General features: G+C 50.1%; 6 protein-coding genes across 6 annotated transcripts; 3 read left to right on the top strand and 3 right to left on the bottom strand.

The window, feature by feature from the left end:
* Nucleotides 1-57: 57 nt before the first annotated feature.
* UHO2_04281 (uncharacterized protein) lies at nucleotides 58-1,629 on the top strand (the record flags this gene model as incomplete). Its single annotated transcript, XM_041555954.1, has 1 exon — nucleotides 58-1,629. The coding sequence occupies one exon, from the start codon at nucleotides 58-60 to the stop codon at nucleotides 1,627-1,629; it is 1,572 nt and encodes a 523-aa protein (XP_041411888.1).
* A 157-nt stretch (nucleotides 1,630-1,786) lies between these two features.
* On the bottom strand, nucleotides 1,787-3,994 carry UHO2_04280 (putative MES1 - methionyl-tRNA synthetase; the record flags this gene model as incomplete). The annotated part of the gene is made up of 1 exon (XM_041555953.1): nucleotides 1,787-3,994. The coding sequence occupies one exon, from the start codon at nucleotides 3,992-3,994 to the stop codon at nucleotides 1,787-1,789; it is 2,208 nt and encodes a 735-aa protein (XP_041411887.1).
* An 869-nt stretch (nucleotides 3,995-4,863) lies between these two features.
* On the bottom strand, nucleotides 4,864-5,517 carry UHO2_04279 (uncharacterized protein; the record flags this gene model as incomplete). The annotated part of the gene is made up of 2 exons (XM_041555952.1): nucleotides 4,864-5,415; nucleotides 5,515-5,517. 2 exons carry the CDS (start codon nucleotides 5,515-5,517, stop codon nucleotides 4,864-4,866), a joined length of 555 nt encoding a protein of 184 aa, XP_041411886.1.
* Nucleotides 5,518-6,336: 819 nt separating this feature from the next.
* Nucleotides 6,337-8,841, top strand: UHO2_04278 (uncharacterized protein; the record flags this gene model as incomplete). Its single annotated transcript, XM_041555951.1, has 6 exons — nucleotides 6,337-6,449; nucleotides 6,519-6,794; nucleotides 6,945-7,449; nucleotides 7,597-7,752; nucleotides 7,855-8,551; nucleotides 8,597-8,841. The coding sequence occupies 6 exons, from the start codon at nucleotides 6,337-6,339 to the stop codon at nucleotides 8,839-8,841; spliced, it is 1,992 nt and encodes a 663-aa protein (XP_041411885.1).
* A 2,586-nt stretch (nucleotides 8,842-11,427) lies between these two features.
* Nucleotides 11,428-12,152, top strand: UHO2_04277 (uncharacterized protein; the record flags this gene model as incomplete). The annotated part of the gene is made up of 2 exons (XM_041555950.1): nucleotides 11,428-11,907; nucleotides 12,042-12,152. The coding sequence occupies 2 exons, from the start codon at nucleotides 11,428-11,430 to the stop codon at nucleotides 12,150-12,152; spliced, it is 591 nt and encodes a 196-aa protein (XP_041411884.1).
* A 910-nt stretch (nucleotides 12,153-13,062) lies between these two features.
* UHO2_04276 (uncharacterized protein) lies at nucleotides 13,063-14,178 on the bottom strand (the record flags this gene model as incomplete). Its single annotated transcript, XM_041555949.1, has 1 exon — nucleotides 13,063-14,178. The coding sequence occupies one exon, from the start codon at nucleotides 14,176-14,178 to the stop codon at nucleotides 13,063-13,065; it is 1,116 nt and encodes a 371-aa protein (XP_041411883.1).
* Nucleotides 14,179-14,439: the final 261 nt, after the last annotated feature.

Raw genomic sequence — 14,439 nt, 5'->3', positions numbered from 1 at the left:
AAGGTGGAGCCTATCGCTCACTCGTTCCTCGAAGGCTACCGCATCTGTCAACACAGGATGCTAGGTGATATACCGCTCGAACTCCAGGCCTACATCTTGGTCCTTCTCCCGGCCAAGACATTGGTTCGGACCCTTTCGCTCACCAATCACCATTTCCACAATCTTGTCGAAGCACACATCCAACGCTACTGTCTCCGCTACCTTGGCCTTGGCTGTCATTCTGCCAATGCAGATGGTGCAGCAGTGCTCGAGTTCGAGGCTCAGCGACCTATCGATACTGTGACGGCGAAACATACGTTGCAATTCTCGCACTTTGCTCCCGTGACGCCCTGTATCCATGCTCAACGACCACCACTGAGCTCGGCAGCAGTGTTCGAGTTCGCACAGGGCTCGAGCAGTCGTGTTTCTACCGATGCCGAGCGGCTGCGCGGTGGAAGAAGCTCAGGAAGAGGTCGGGGAAACTCAGTCTCCATAGGCCCCGAGAGGACACGAATGGGAGCCGGGCCTTACATCACGACACCCTTTCAGCCATATCTGCCAGGCTTGGCTCAGAACGATCAGCATCGAGCTACACAGGCCTTTGTATCAAGCTCGCTGGACCTCGAAGAGCGAGTGCCGCGTCGACCAGGCCTCTCTCGCAATCCTTCTTCTTCATCGTCAATTCGATCTCGTAGTCGCAGCCGATCGAGCTCAACAGCCAGCACTTCACGAGCTCGAGCGATTGCACAAGAGATCGCGAACGCTCCCTACCCTTTCCTCAGACAGAATCTTGAGGCAGCTCACCGTCACTCACTACATCCAAACGCCAGTCTTGGCCCCAGCACCCGCTCTCACGCCAACCTAGCGACCACACAGCAAAGCTTAGAAGAGCCGCTCGACGCATACGACTGGGCGGGTCCCCCTGGCATCCGTGCCGCTCCTACTGGACTTGGAGCAGGTAGCTCCGCACGCCTTCCCCGCCGAGCAGCCGACAAACCAGCATGCTACGCCTTCCAACTCGAGCCACTCGACTCGTTCGAAAGTCTCATCCTCACCCTCACTGCCCGACGAAGCATTCCAGACGTCAATGCCACCATCGGAGCCATCCTTCGAGGCGAAGATGCTTCCGGACACCGATTGCGGTACTCCAAAGTTCTCGCTGAAGGTCTTGATCGAGTGTTTCGAGAATGGTTCAAGCCTCAAGCCTCCTCCAACAGCGCCTCTTCTTCGCAAGAACCAGAGTTGAAAACGCTCGAATTCGACAATACATCATGTACACTGAGTATTCAACCCCACGCTTCCTCTCGTGCGCACGTAGCCCATCCCGCACTCTCCTCTTCTTCACACGACTATCTCTCTGGGCCCCCGCTATCTGCGCAGTATGCCAATCTAGCCTCTAATGAGCGCGTGGAGCTGACTTTCCACTGCGAACATATTACCATCAACGCAGCGAGGCTGTTGGCGACGTTGGAGAGGTTGGAACATGATGTCTTGGCAAATCAGGCAAGGTCGGGATTGGCAATGTCAAGATTGCCGAGAATCGTGGAGAATGTTTCGTCCATGGGTGCGGGAGGGTTTCCAGTGGCAGCAGCAACAGTAAATGCTAGTGTTGGATACTTTATGATCTCTCAGCCAGGGTCAGCTGTCTAACTGGTCTCTCGCGATCTAGTAATACCATACACACGGCGCCATCACACGCAATATCAGTGACTGATTTATATCGTTATGCTGGTTATGCTGGGACCGTACGCTGAAAAGAATGAACCAAAGAGACCAAATCCATCTATACTCCAGATCCTCTGCCTAATCACTGACTTGCAGCAGGAGCAGCATCACCCTCAGCTTCCATCTCAAGCTTAGCCAAGTTAGCAGTCAATTCCTCCATCTCCTTCTTCAATGCCAAGTAACTCGACAACTGCGACTCGACCTCCTTTTCCAACTTAGCCTTGTCCTCGGCTTCGGAAGCGGTCTTGACGCTCTCCTTCAACTTCTTCAATGATTCACCCTCGGTTGCGACCTTAGTTTCAAGATGGATGAGTTCGGGAGTCTTGTTCTTGACCTGCGGTTTAGCAGCTTCAACTTGCTTCTTGGCTGCTTTTGCCGCCTTCATCGCTTGCTTCTTGCTCATCTGTGGCTTTTCACCCTCCTTCTTTGCATCGGCAGCACCGCCGAATTGGATACGCCAGACCTCTTCTTGCTTGGGATCGATCTGCTTGAACAAGTGAGCTGCTTTTCCGACCTTGTGACCCGGAAGCAAGTCGAGGGAGAACTTGTCGTCTTCGGGGATGGCACGGGGAGGTGCATCGAGCTGTTTGAGAATCGAGTCCGAGGTCTCGGGCATGAAGGGGTGGATGAGAGCCGAAAGCAACCAAATGAGATTGAGAGAGACAATCATGACCTCGTCGCAGCGAGCGCGGTTCTCGTTGAACAAGGTGTTGTCAAAATGCGACTCGACGAGGAAGAGGTTACCGCGAGCAGAGATGGCCATCATGTGCTGAAGACCAGCTCGGATCTTGACTGCTTCCATAGATGAGACGTACTGAGCAAGGATGGAGTTGACATCGCGGGCAAAGCGAGAGAGAACCGAAGCGTCGTCGGCTCCCTCCGTAGCTGCGACGACGGGACCGTCCTTGTAGCTCCGCAGCTCCGAGTCGGCAGGGATGGCGGGAATGATATGGTCGTACTTCTTCATGAAAGTGAGGACACGGTTACAAAAGTTACCCAGGTTGGCGAGAAGCTCCGAGTTGTTGCGTGCGATGAAATCGCGCCATGCGAACTGGCTGTCAGCGGTCTCGGGTCGATTGGCCAGGAGGTAGTATCGCCAGACGGAAGCAGAAAGTCCAAGATCGCGTGCCTTGTCACCGAAAACACCAATGTTTCTCGACTTGGAGAACTTGCCGCCCTCGTACTGAAGGTACTCGGTGGTGTTGACGTGATGAAGCAGAGTGTAGGGGTCCTTACTGCCGATCAAGCAAGAGGGGAAGATGACGGTGTGGAATCGAACATTGTCCTTACCCATGAACTGGTAGAGCTTGACGTTGTCCGGGTTCTTCCACCACTTCTCCCATTCGTCGGTGTAGTTGGCAGTGATACTTGGGTATCCAATGGGAGCATCGAACCAAACGTACAACACCTTGTCCTCCATACCTTTGATAGGGACGGGCACACCCCACTTGAGATCACGGGTCAAACTAAAAGGTCTGAGTCCCTCCTTGAACCAACTCTCGGTAATGAGCTTGCCGTTGGAGCTCCATCCTCCCTTCTCTGCCTGCTCCTTGGCCCACTTCTCGGTCAATGGCTGCAACTCGTCGATACGAATGAACATATGGGAAGAGTCCTTCTGGATAGGTGGTGACGAGCAGAGCTTGCATCGCGGCTTGACAAGCTCGACAGCATCGTAAAGCTGACCACATTTGTCGCACTGGTCACCTCGGGCATCATCGTAACCGCAGCGAGGGCAGATGCCTTCCACGTATCGGTCGGCAAGGAAGCGAACGCACTTCTCACAGAAGAGCTGGGTCATGGTGCGCTCCTCCAGATAGCCGTTCTTGTGAAGCTTGAGGAAGATGTCCTGTGCGATCTCGGTCTGCTTCGGGGTGGTGGTGCGGCCGAAGTGGTCGAAGCCGATTTGGAACCATTCGTAAACCTCAGCGTGGAGGGCGTGGTACTTGTCGCAAAGCTCCTGTGGTGTGACACCATCCTCCAACGCCTTGGTCTCGGTGGCAGTACCGTATTCATCAGTACCGCAGATGTAGAGGGTGTTGCGATTCCTTGTTCGGGAGTATCGTGCGTAGACGTCGGCACTCAATGTGGAGCCGATGATGTTGCCGAGATGTGGGACGTTGTTGACGTAGGGAAGTGCTGAGGTGACCAGGACGTTGGGCTCGCCGTCCTTGGGCAAGATCTTTTCGTTTCTGCGAGCTGTTTCTGTAGTGACTTTCATAAGGACTGAAGACGAGTCGTTGTGAGCCCGTGTGCTGGACACGGGCAAGGCTACTGGGAAAGGCGAAGCCATGATGTGGTACGCAAGCCGGCTAGCCGTCCGATTCGAGACTATGAAGTTGTCTATAAGGGATGAGACTCTGCTAGATCTCTGGTAGGATATAGGAAAGTATGTAGCAGGTCCGAATCAAGGTGATAGTCTCAGTCTGATGTGCAGGTGAGAGGAGAAGGAGCTTTGTCGAAGGTGAGAGAGGCAACTCTTGTTCAAAAAAATCAAGCATGTGCGAACTACGCCAATCAAAAACAGTGACTCCACGAGTCCAGCCCAGAATTTTAGGGCTCTCAGGCCTGAAAGAAAGGCAGCAAATGGCACAGCACTTTATATTTCTCGGCAATGGCGCTTGGACATTATTTGAGCCCTGCGAGTCACCTGACGATCACAAGCGCACCGACCCACATTGCCTCTGATAGCGATTCTTGCTTTGAGATACGACATCAATCGAGGAGTGTGTAGACTCCTGTGGCACTTTCTCAAAGAGAGAGGCACTTGCATTATGGCTCGGTGTCTCGAACTTGATGGAATTTGTGGTGAGGTAAAGTTGACAAGCACTCTGACACATGACCAATCCGCAAGCTCGATCTTTCGCCAAGACTGGTGCGTTGTGGAAGCGTTTACAGCAGGTCGGTATCTGAGAGATTATGCTGAGATTGATTTAAGGCGCAATGATAGCCGGGTGTTTGGATGCGAGCGTACTAAACATGGAAGAATGGTGGTAGCGTAAATGCCAAGTTAAGCGAAGCCTTATTCATCGAAGAGAGATTCTTGGTGGTAATACAGTATTTACAGATGGCAGACTCTAGACCCAAAGGTGGCTAAGAGCCGTTGGGGACAGGCGCTGCTTTTCTATGGTGGAAGAGGCAATGTGATGTGTCCGTCGATGCTCATGGCTTCTTGTCAGCCTGATCAGCATTAGCTCCAGTCGAAGGAGTCTCAGCGGCGCCGGCTTCGGCTTCAGCGTTCTTGCCTGCATTCAAGAGACGCCATTCGGCTTCGATCCTCTCGCGTGCGCGAACAACCTTGCTCTGGATGTAGAAAGAGCCGGCTCCGCCACCTTTCTGACCCTTTGGTGCTGGTGGCGCGTTGGTAGCGAAAAGGTGGTCGTAGTTTTTGACCATAGCTTCGCGGACCTCGTCAAGGACCGACTTGCCCTCGCCTTGTATTGATGATGCTGCACCTCCGAGGCCAGCCGCCGATAGGTCTTGCTTTAGATTGAGAATGAGCTTGGCCTCATCGAGCGTCATGCGATGTGTTCTTGTGAGCTGATCGGATGGTGAAGCTGCTGATCCAGAGCCAACACCAGCAGCACCCGCTGCCGAAGCCTCTACCCTGCCTGCACGGGCATTCCTTCCTGCCTGTCGTCCAGCTTCCAACAATGCTTTCCCGACGATCTGCGTGCCCACAAAGAGGATCTGTGCTAATGCCTTGGGAAGAGACTGTAGCGAGTTGCAAAGAGTAAACAAGATGACAGAGGGTCAGCATGTTTTCCAGTACAGTCAAGACAGGAAACAGAGAGCACTGCGATCAAGGCTTACCATGTTGAAGTGTAAAGGGCCGATTTAATGCTAGGCTGTGGGCTCGTAGTGATCTTTCGGCTGCCTAGATCCTAGGTGGAGGTCGGAGTAAAACTGCTTTGAAGTTGTCAAGTGGCGCAAAATATGGCCTGTGAGATGCTGGCTATGCGTCTGAGTTGATACGTAGTGCTTAAGAGCCTGTTGTTACAGGAGAGAGCTCTAAAGCGGCTAGGATGATGGTTGAGGACTGTCGAGTGATGGCGGCAGCGACACATTTGTTAAGAGCGCAGCTGAAAGCGTCTCATCACTCTTATGACTTTGTGCTTGTGGAAATTCTCGGAATCGGTCAAAAAAGAAAAAGAAAAAGGTTCCATTTCGCCAGAATAATGACGAAGAAAGCGATCCAACAAGATAATGTACTCAGGTTTAAACACAATCAGCAATCAGATGGGATGGATCAGTCTGAAGATTGGGTGCAATGTAGTCCCACTCATTGCCATACTATATCATGAAGGAGGATACTCCCACATTCATCAGACATCACACAATTGTATATATATCAAACTGAGGATGCTAGGTCCTCACAATGCTCCTTAGTCAATCAAGTATATTTGTTTCTGTCTTTTAGTAGCAGTGACATCATACTTAGACTCTCCCTGATCACCAGTATCAGGACCTAAAACTTCTCAGGTTATGAGCCCAATTCAAAACCCTACCTCATCCTTGAACACACCTTCAATGATGACCAACATAAACTACTCCCTTTATGATGACTTTGTTACTCTGATGGAAGATCTCCTTCCATGACTACCGAAAATCCTCCAAAATCAGTTCAATCAGATGATGACTGATGAAGTCTATGGCACACCGATTGCTCCAAAGGAGGGAAATCTATTAGAATTTGCCATCACTGGTGATAACAAGCAAGTCATTTCACCTCTCTCCATCATGATTGAGTGTGTTAGTGAACTCTATTATGGAATGCACGATCTCGGTCCATTCCCAAACTGAATTGAACTTGGTAGAGCAATGAGGACCAGAGTGAACAACTTCCTTGCCAACAAAGAATGGGATGCAAACCACATCCTTGTCTTCAAGATCGAGGGTCCATTTGAGCAACAACACCATATCAAGATGGAGATGCCTGCCCCAGTTAGAGCTGACACCCCCATCTCTGCTGTGAGCAACTTCAATTGCCATCATCTGGTTGGTTGTGATGCTACCCCAGGACCCACTCCTGAACTTAGCACAATCACAAACCACCATCTCAAGGTCCTCTCAAGCCTGAATGAAAAGATGCAGTGGGATGAACATGACCTTCTCGATCTGAGAGTGGTCTCCATGCATGCATGGCAACACAAAGTTTTTGCAATGCTATCCATCATCCCTTTCACATGAAATGTCCTTGACCAAAAAACGATTACCTTTGAGGATGCTGACTTGATACTCAGCTCAATTATCATGCAGAGCTTCTCTAATAAGTTACATATTGAATACTTTGCTGAGCATGGAGACAAGCTGATACCAATTGCTGTGGACCTCTTTGATTGGGCAATGAATAAATGTAAAGCACATTCTACTGTCAAAGAGTATGAACTATCTGCAGTGACTCTTGATCTACACTGGGACCAGGTGGGAAGCCATGCATATGACTTTCTTGTCAAGTGGGAAGCTCATGTATCAGAGCTGCATGAGTACTTACAAGACCCCTGGAAGCTGGACTACTGCTACAGGACCCTCAAGCGAGCACTCCCTTCAGACCGAAATGCCTTGTTCAACTCTGTGTTCATCCTACATGAGAAGATCCATGGCAGGGAACAGACCATCAAAAGCATCTCTGACGTCCTATGCCAGTGTTACAAACTTGCTGCTGAGATCACCCCCACAAGCCACTGCCATGTGACAGAGGAGTCTGAACTCACTGCATTGCAAGCCACCACTCTTATCAACTGTTGGGTGTGTGGCAAACTGGGTCATGCAGCCAACCATTGTCCCAATGATGTGGCACACACATGCTGGAAAGAGGGCAAGGTTAAGGTACCACTGAAAAGTCATGCCAAAACATGTATAGTACTACCACTTACAAGTTCTTGGGAAGAATAGGATGCAGTGCCAGTCTTGGCCTTCTTTACAGAGGTTGAGCCAGCACCAATCAACTTACCACCTCAGCTTGTACCATTTGTGTTTGACTCTGGTGCATCTTGTGTCATGGTCAATTGCACTTACTATGGGATAGGTTGGCAAGACATGGAACAAAGGGTTAGTATTACCACTGCTGACAGTGGGCAACTCTTGGCATCTAAGATGGGAGGTACAGTTAGTCTACTGAGTTTTAGTCCCAAGATGTGATGATGGGAGCAGATGATGTACCAGAACTGCCTCCTCATGCCCAATCTGGTGACAAACCTCATTGGAACCAAATCCATCACACATGCTCAGGGTAAAGTAATCTTTGAGAATGAACTTGTTACCATCCAAGACAAGCATGGCCATGCCATTCAAGTGCCAACAACTGGAGATGGTTACCCCACTGCTGCCATGCTCATATGGGACAATAGCATGCCTGAGCCAGCTATCTCGCTTGCCTTCGCTGCTGAAATGGTGAGCCCAGGGTGGCAATGCAGGAATCGAGACAAGGCAGCTCTATGGCACTGTTGTCTGGGTCATGCTAGTCTTGATGCAACACTGCATATGAGAACCATCACCCTTGCCCATGACATCCCATCATCCTCACCCACTCATCCTGACATACTCTGTGACATCTGCATCCAGAGCAAAGCCACTGCCAGGACACCGGCTCACCCCAGATGCATTGAAGCACCACTTGAGCTGGTTTCAATGGATGTCATGGGTCCCTTGCATGGTGCAACCAAGTTCGCCTATGTACTGATCATCCATGATGCCTACTCTAGTATGATCTGGATGCGAGGCCTCACAAATAAGAGTCAAGCATCCCAAGAAGCAGCATGGTGGTTCTCTGGGATTCGTGTTGCCACATGTCAGGTGCCATCGGAGGTGACATTTGACCATGGACTCAAAGAGGTCTGCATCGACCAAGGTGAGTTGTGGTCTAACACCTTCCACAACCTTTGCTCATCAACAGGTGTCAAAGTCACAGCTGCACCGACTCAACAACATTTGGACAATGCCTTCACTGAACAGGTGATTCAAACCATTCAGAAGATTGCCCAAAGCATCCTTTACAATGCAAACCTCAATGAACATTGGTGGCCATATGCCATTTCACAAGCCACCTTCATTCACAATTGGCTAGCAGGCACCACTCGCAGGAACCTCACACCCTTTGAGCTCTTCTATGGAAAATGCCCTGAATTGCATCAACTATGATGCTTTGGTTGCATCACCTATGTCATACTCCAGGGCAACACCTGATTGACATGGCTTTGCAATCACCTGGTAGCCAGCAAGCACCTTTGACTGTGCACCCTCCATGGGACATACCTGGGTTTCTCTGACACACCACATGCTGTCAAAGGCCACCAAGTATGGCTCCTGGAACTCGACTGCATTGTCATTGCGAAGGACATTTGATTCTCTGAGCTCAAGCAACCAGGGCCCAACACCAACCCATCACACCTGCCTGTCCTCACTGGGAACACTGAGCTCCTCTGTTCCTACACTTGGATTCCACAAGACAACGACCCCACTGAGACGAGACCTGATAAGGACATGCTGCCCTTGCTGATGCCATACTCTTGCCAGCATGGAGACACATCTCAACCACCCCTGTCTGCTTCACCTAGCTATGATTGAGACTGGGACCATATGATGGCAGCTATTGAGGCAGCAGGAGAGATCATGGTGGACCTCAATGTGATCACTGCTGACCTGAATGCCAAGCTCAATGCCGCTCTGACCAAGGGGGGCAAAATGCTCCAGCCCTCAACACCACTGGAGGATCCTGGGGATATGTCCCTGCTTCAAACACCCTGCAGTGACATGGTCCCAAGCATATATGACAATGTCTCAGTGCTTGAATCTGATTGCACAGTATCACCAGACCTGGCAAACCTGCCTAGCTACACAGTCTTCACAGCAACCTGTTCCAAAACTCAAGCAACATCACTCAGCAGTCATCACCTTGAATGGATGGCATTTGCAGCAATGGTAATGGATGGGGCTGCACTCATTGCCAGTGGCCAACAACTGCACAGTGCTGATGGAATCTTACTGGAACTGCTCTCGCTCAATGAGGCCAAGTTGCATGATGACTGGAACAAGTGGCAACAGGCAATGATCGATGAAATGGCAAGCATGAACAAAATGGATGTTTTTGAACTAGCAGATATCCCACTGGATGGGAAGCTCATAGGTGTCTGCTGGGTGTTCAAACTCAAGCTGGACACCCAATGATGAGTAATGTGATACAAAGCTCAACTGGTTGCACAAGGGTATGCTCAGTGCCAAGGCCTGGACTATGACCAAACCTTTAGCCCAGTTGTTCACCTACAGACTGTCCGAATCCTGCTCACTCTTGCTAAACAATATGGACTAAACATTAGTCAGCTTGATGTCAGCACAGCATTCCTGAATGTAAAGATCGACAAAAGCATCCACATTTGGATACCTCCAACATTTGAAGCCAAGGAGAATGATGGTAAGTGCTACAAGCTGAAGAAGGCATTATATGGCCTCAAACAAGCAGGATTGTCAGGGGTCTCGCGCCTGAAACCCAGGTCGGTCTGTCGAGATACTCGGTGACTATCAAACTGTGCGACAGCTATTGTCTCGGTGTCGGTGACTATCAAGTTGTGCAGTGACAACAGGTGGTGTTCGTTGTATATACTATCGTAGGTTTCGGCTGACCTCTGTGGACACTCCGTTCAGGGGTAGCTTGGCATGATCAATATCAATGTTATGATGACACCAAGGTCTGGTGTGAGTGTTGATGATGATGAGGTTGATGGTGTGGGTGGTGAGATTGGTGATGTCGATGATAATGAGGTTGATGGTGTTGGTGATAAGGTTGGTGATGTCAACACAAGTGTCCAGTGTGTTGACTTGATGCTTGAAGTGATCCCCGGACTGCAGTGGACTACTGCCTTCGGTTCTATCTATATCCAGACCACTAACCTGCTATGGGCGCCTTCGGACATCAGGTAGTGGTGATACAACACACACACTACGATGAGGAGCAACCTTGATAGATTGCTGCTATGCTGACTGTAACTAATGAGTACTTGTGTTTCTAAAGTATTGACTAGTGGTATGGTGAGTAGAGTGGATGAGGATCCACTCGACCTATGATGATGAGAAAGCATGGTTATATACCTCTTCTCAGCATCGCCAGCGATGCTGCTCCTGCTCTCTCTCCAGAGAGTACCTTCTTCATCGAGTACTGCTCAGGGGCCTCTCCTGCTTGGCACCCCTGTGCCTCTTGAGCTGTGTCGACTCCTTCGACACTGCTCCTCCTCCTCATGACCTGATGTCAACTCCTTCGACACTGCTCCTCCTCCTCATGACCTGGTGTCGACTCCTTCGACACTGCTCCTCCTCCTTTGATCAGTGTCAGTTCCTTTGGCTCTTGTCTCTCGAGCCCCTGAGTGGTAACCATCTGCATGCTCCTTGAGCTTGGTCCTCTTCGTGGCTGTGCCTGCTCCTTGAGCTTGGTCCTCCTCGTGGCTGTGCTTGGCCCTCCTTTGCATGTGGCTCGGTCCTCCTTTGCATGTGAGTCCATAGAAGTCCATGGTCTCCATGGAGACTGCACTACGACCATGCTCTCTACTGGTATCGACTAGATCTTCGATACCTGTGCTCCTTCCATATGAACCAGTGACCCTTCTGCTTCTTGAGCATCCAGGCCCATGACAAGGATGTCTATGGCATGCAGCACTTGATGAGCAGCTGCAAGCCTTTGGTTTCAAGCGCTGCTGAGCAGAACCATGTGTATATACACAAGGCTCTGGTGATGCAATGATACTCCTGGCAGTATATGTTGATGACCTACTAGTCATCAGAGCATCCACTGCACAGATTCAGTCAGTACAACAACAACAACTTTCAAATGTGTTCAGCATAACCAACCAAGGCAACGTCTCCCATATCATTGGATTAAATGTAAGGTACAAGCATGAAGAATGCACACTCTCGATTGATCAGAGTGGATACATTGAAGGGATTCTGATCAAGTTCAGAATGGAGAAAGCATGGACAGCTCTAACGCTGGCAACTGAATCAATAAACGACCTCAGACCACAAGAAGGTGACACTGCAAGTGTGGAAGAGGTGTGGCACTATGCATCGCTTGTAGGATCATTGTTATGGGTCATGCAAGGCAGTAGACCTGATATTGCTTTTGCCATTGGAAGGTGTGCATGTTTTGTGGCAAACCCATCCAGGGAGCACCTAACAGCAGCCAAGCACATATTGAGATATCTCAAGGGTACCATAAAGGTAAGTCTCACAGCAGCAACATCAGTCAGGGGGCAAATGCTCATAGGGTGGGCCAACAGCAACTGGGCTGGTTCATGAGATTGTAGAAGATCAATGTCTGGATATGTCTTTGCTATCAATGGGCTAGTATGTAGTTGGTCTTCCAAGCTCCAACTGATGGTAGTGAACAGTTCAGTGGAGGCAGAATATGTGGCACTAGCAGGGGTGGCAAGGGAACTACTGTGGATGACAATGTTCTTACATGAACTCAAGCAACCCATGTCAATGACAGCTGGAATACAGGTGAGTGCAGGGACATCTGTCCTGCACTCCCATGACAGTGAACTCATCTTTAACCATAATGTACCTATCTTGCACAGCAACTCATCTGGCACCTGAGCAATTGCAAATGATCCACAACACTTCAAAAGGATGAAACACATCAACATAGCTCACTTCTTTCTATGGGACAAGATTGCAAGTCAGCAACTCACAATTGTTCCAGTCCAGAGTAGCAACAACTTAGCCAACATCATGACCAAAACTGCTTGTGACACCAACACTCTCACACCTTAGGCATTTGATCAGTTTGACAACAATGGAGAGACATGCTGGATTGAGAGGGGGTGATGAAGAAAGTGATCCAACAAGATAATGTACTCAGGTTTAAATGCAATTGGTGATCAGATGGGATGGATCAGTCTGAAGATTGGGTGCAATGTAGTCCCACTTGTTGCCATACTATATCATGAAGGAGGATACTCCCATGTTCATCAGACATCACACAATTGTATATATATCAAACTGAGGATGCTAGGTCCTCACAATGCTCCTTAGTCAATCAAGTATATTTGTTTCTGTCTTTTAGTAGCAGTGACATTGTACTTAGACTCTCCCCGATCACCAGTATCGGGACCTAAAACTTCTCAAATAATAGGCATCGTCAGTCTGCTGAGCCAAAATCGGGGATTTCCGATCTTGCTCCTCATGAAGTAGTGCTCAGCCTTCAGCCGCGAGGGAGATGGTTTCGCACAGTTCAATCAGGATCCTCATTCTGAAGCAGACGCTCAGAGCAGCCAAAAATGATGACGAAATGTGTATGGTTGTGATATGCTAGAATACAAAAAGAGAAGAAGGACGGTGGGAAAGCGAGGATGGCAAGAGGTGCGAGAGGGATCATGCCTTGTTGACCGAGTCAAGCTGTGTCAAGCCAATTTCAACAACAGCAGGAAGCTTGTCTGCGATAGTCTTGGTACCCGCAGGGAATGGAAGCTTGTCAACACCTGGCGCCAAGTAAATTGAATCGGGCTCCTTTCCAGAGAGCGCCTCCCCCGTGGGCAAACGACCTCTCCTGAACATCTTCTGACCCTTCCAGCTAGGTCGTCGTGCATCCTGCAGTGTCACATCGCCACCTTTAGGTCCTGGCACATTGCCCTTGACGTAGATGAGCTCTTTCTCCGCATCGACACGCACAACGAGCAGATTGTGAATGGTACCGTGCTTGTTTCCTCCCATGCGACCTGCCATCTTGGTACCTGGCCAGACACGACCGGGATCCTGGTTGGCACCGGTGGAACCGTGACTTCTGTGCGAGATGGAGACACCGTGCGATGCTCTCAGACCGTGAAAGCCGTGACGCTTCATGGCACCCTGAAAACCGTGACCTCGTGTGATAGCGCGGACATCGACGGACTGGCCGGGAACAAAGTGAACTGCGGACAGCTTAGTCCCGAGCGGTACGATGGCATCAGAGCTGACGGGAAACTCGCGAATGATCTTTTTGCCGCTCTTGATGCCGGCCTTCCTGAGATGACCCCGGATCTGCTTTGTGACGTGTAATCTCGTTTTTGTGTCGACGGCGGCGACCTGAAGTGCTGTGTAGGTAGAGTCGTTGACCTCGGCACCAAAACCGATGTGGGCCGAGACCTGATTGGAGTGGACCTGCAGGATAGTGGCCGGAATACGTTCACCGTTGGGCAAGAAGAAGGAAGTCATACCACGTTTGACGGCGATGAGACCGACACGCTGCGAGGTTGGCTTCCATCTGGCGACTTCTTGGGTCTCTGCTGCGCGCGCTGCTGCTGGCTCAGCGGGAGCTGCTTGTGCGAGATGAGCTGACGTGTGGAGCGATAGTCGAGAGCTCGAAGGCTGGGAGCTGGAAAGAGCAGCAGGGCGAAGGGCGACGGTTGAAGCGGCAGCAACGGCAGCTCGTGGAGATTGCAAAATGAGAGTTGACAATCTTTGCTGCAGGAGGCGGCTGCCCGCTCTTGAAGTGGAGACGCTGGCCCGCATTATGCTCTTGACGGTGGTTTTGAGCGGTTGGTGCAGGCTAATCGAGAATAGGATGGTGCAAAAGGTATGTGGTCGCGGTGAAGAGGAGATAGGAGCAATGTAAAGGTCTGTTCGATGAGCTTATGGTAATCTTTGAGTGCTTTTCTTCACAACCTTCCGAAAGTCGGCTTGAAGTTGACTTTCTGGAAAATGAGGTGAGCCTTTGTCATCCGCCTTCAATTTTCGAAACCAAAAAAAAAAAAAAAAAAAAAAAAAAAAAAA

The sequence above is a fragment of the Ustilago hordei genome, assembly GCF_900519145.1.
Source record: "Ustilago hordei strain Uho2 genome assembly, contig: UHO2_contig_08, whole genome shotgun sequence".
Lineage (NCBI taxonomy): Eukaryota > Fungi > Basidiomycota > Ustilaginomycetes > Ustilaginales > Ustilaginaceae > Ustilago > Ustilago hordei.
This window is presented reverse-complemented; position numbering and strand designations above follow the sequence as displayed.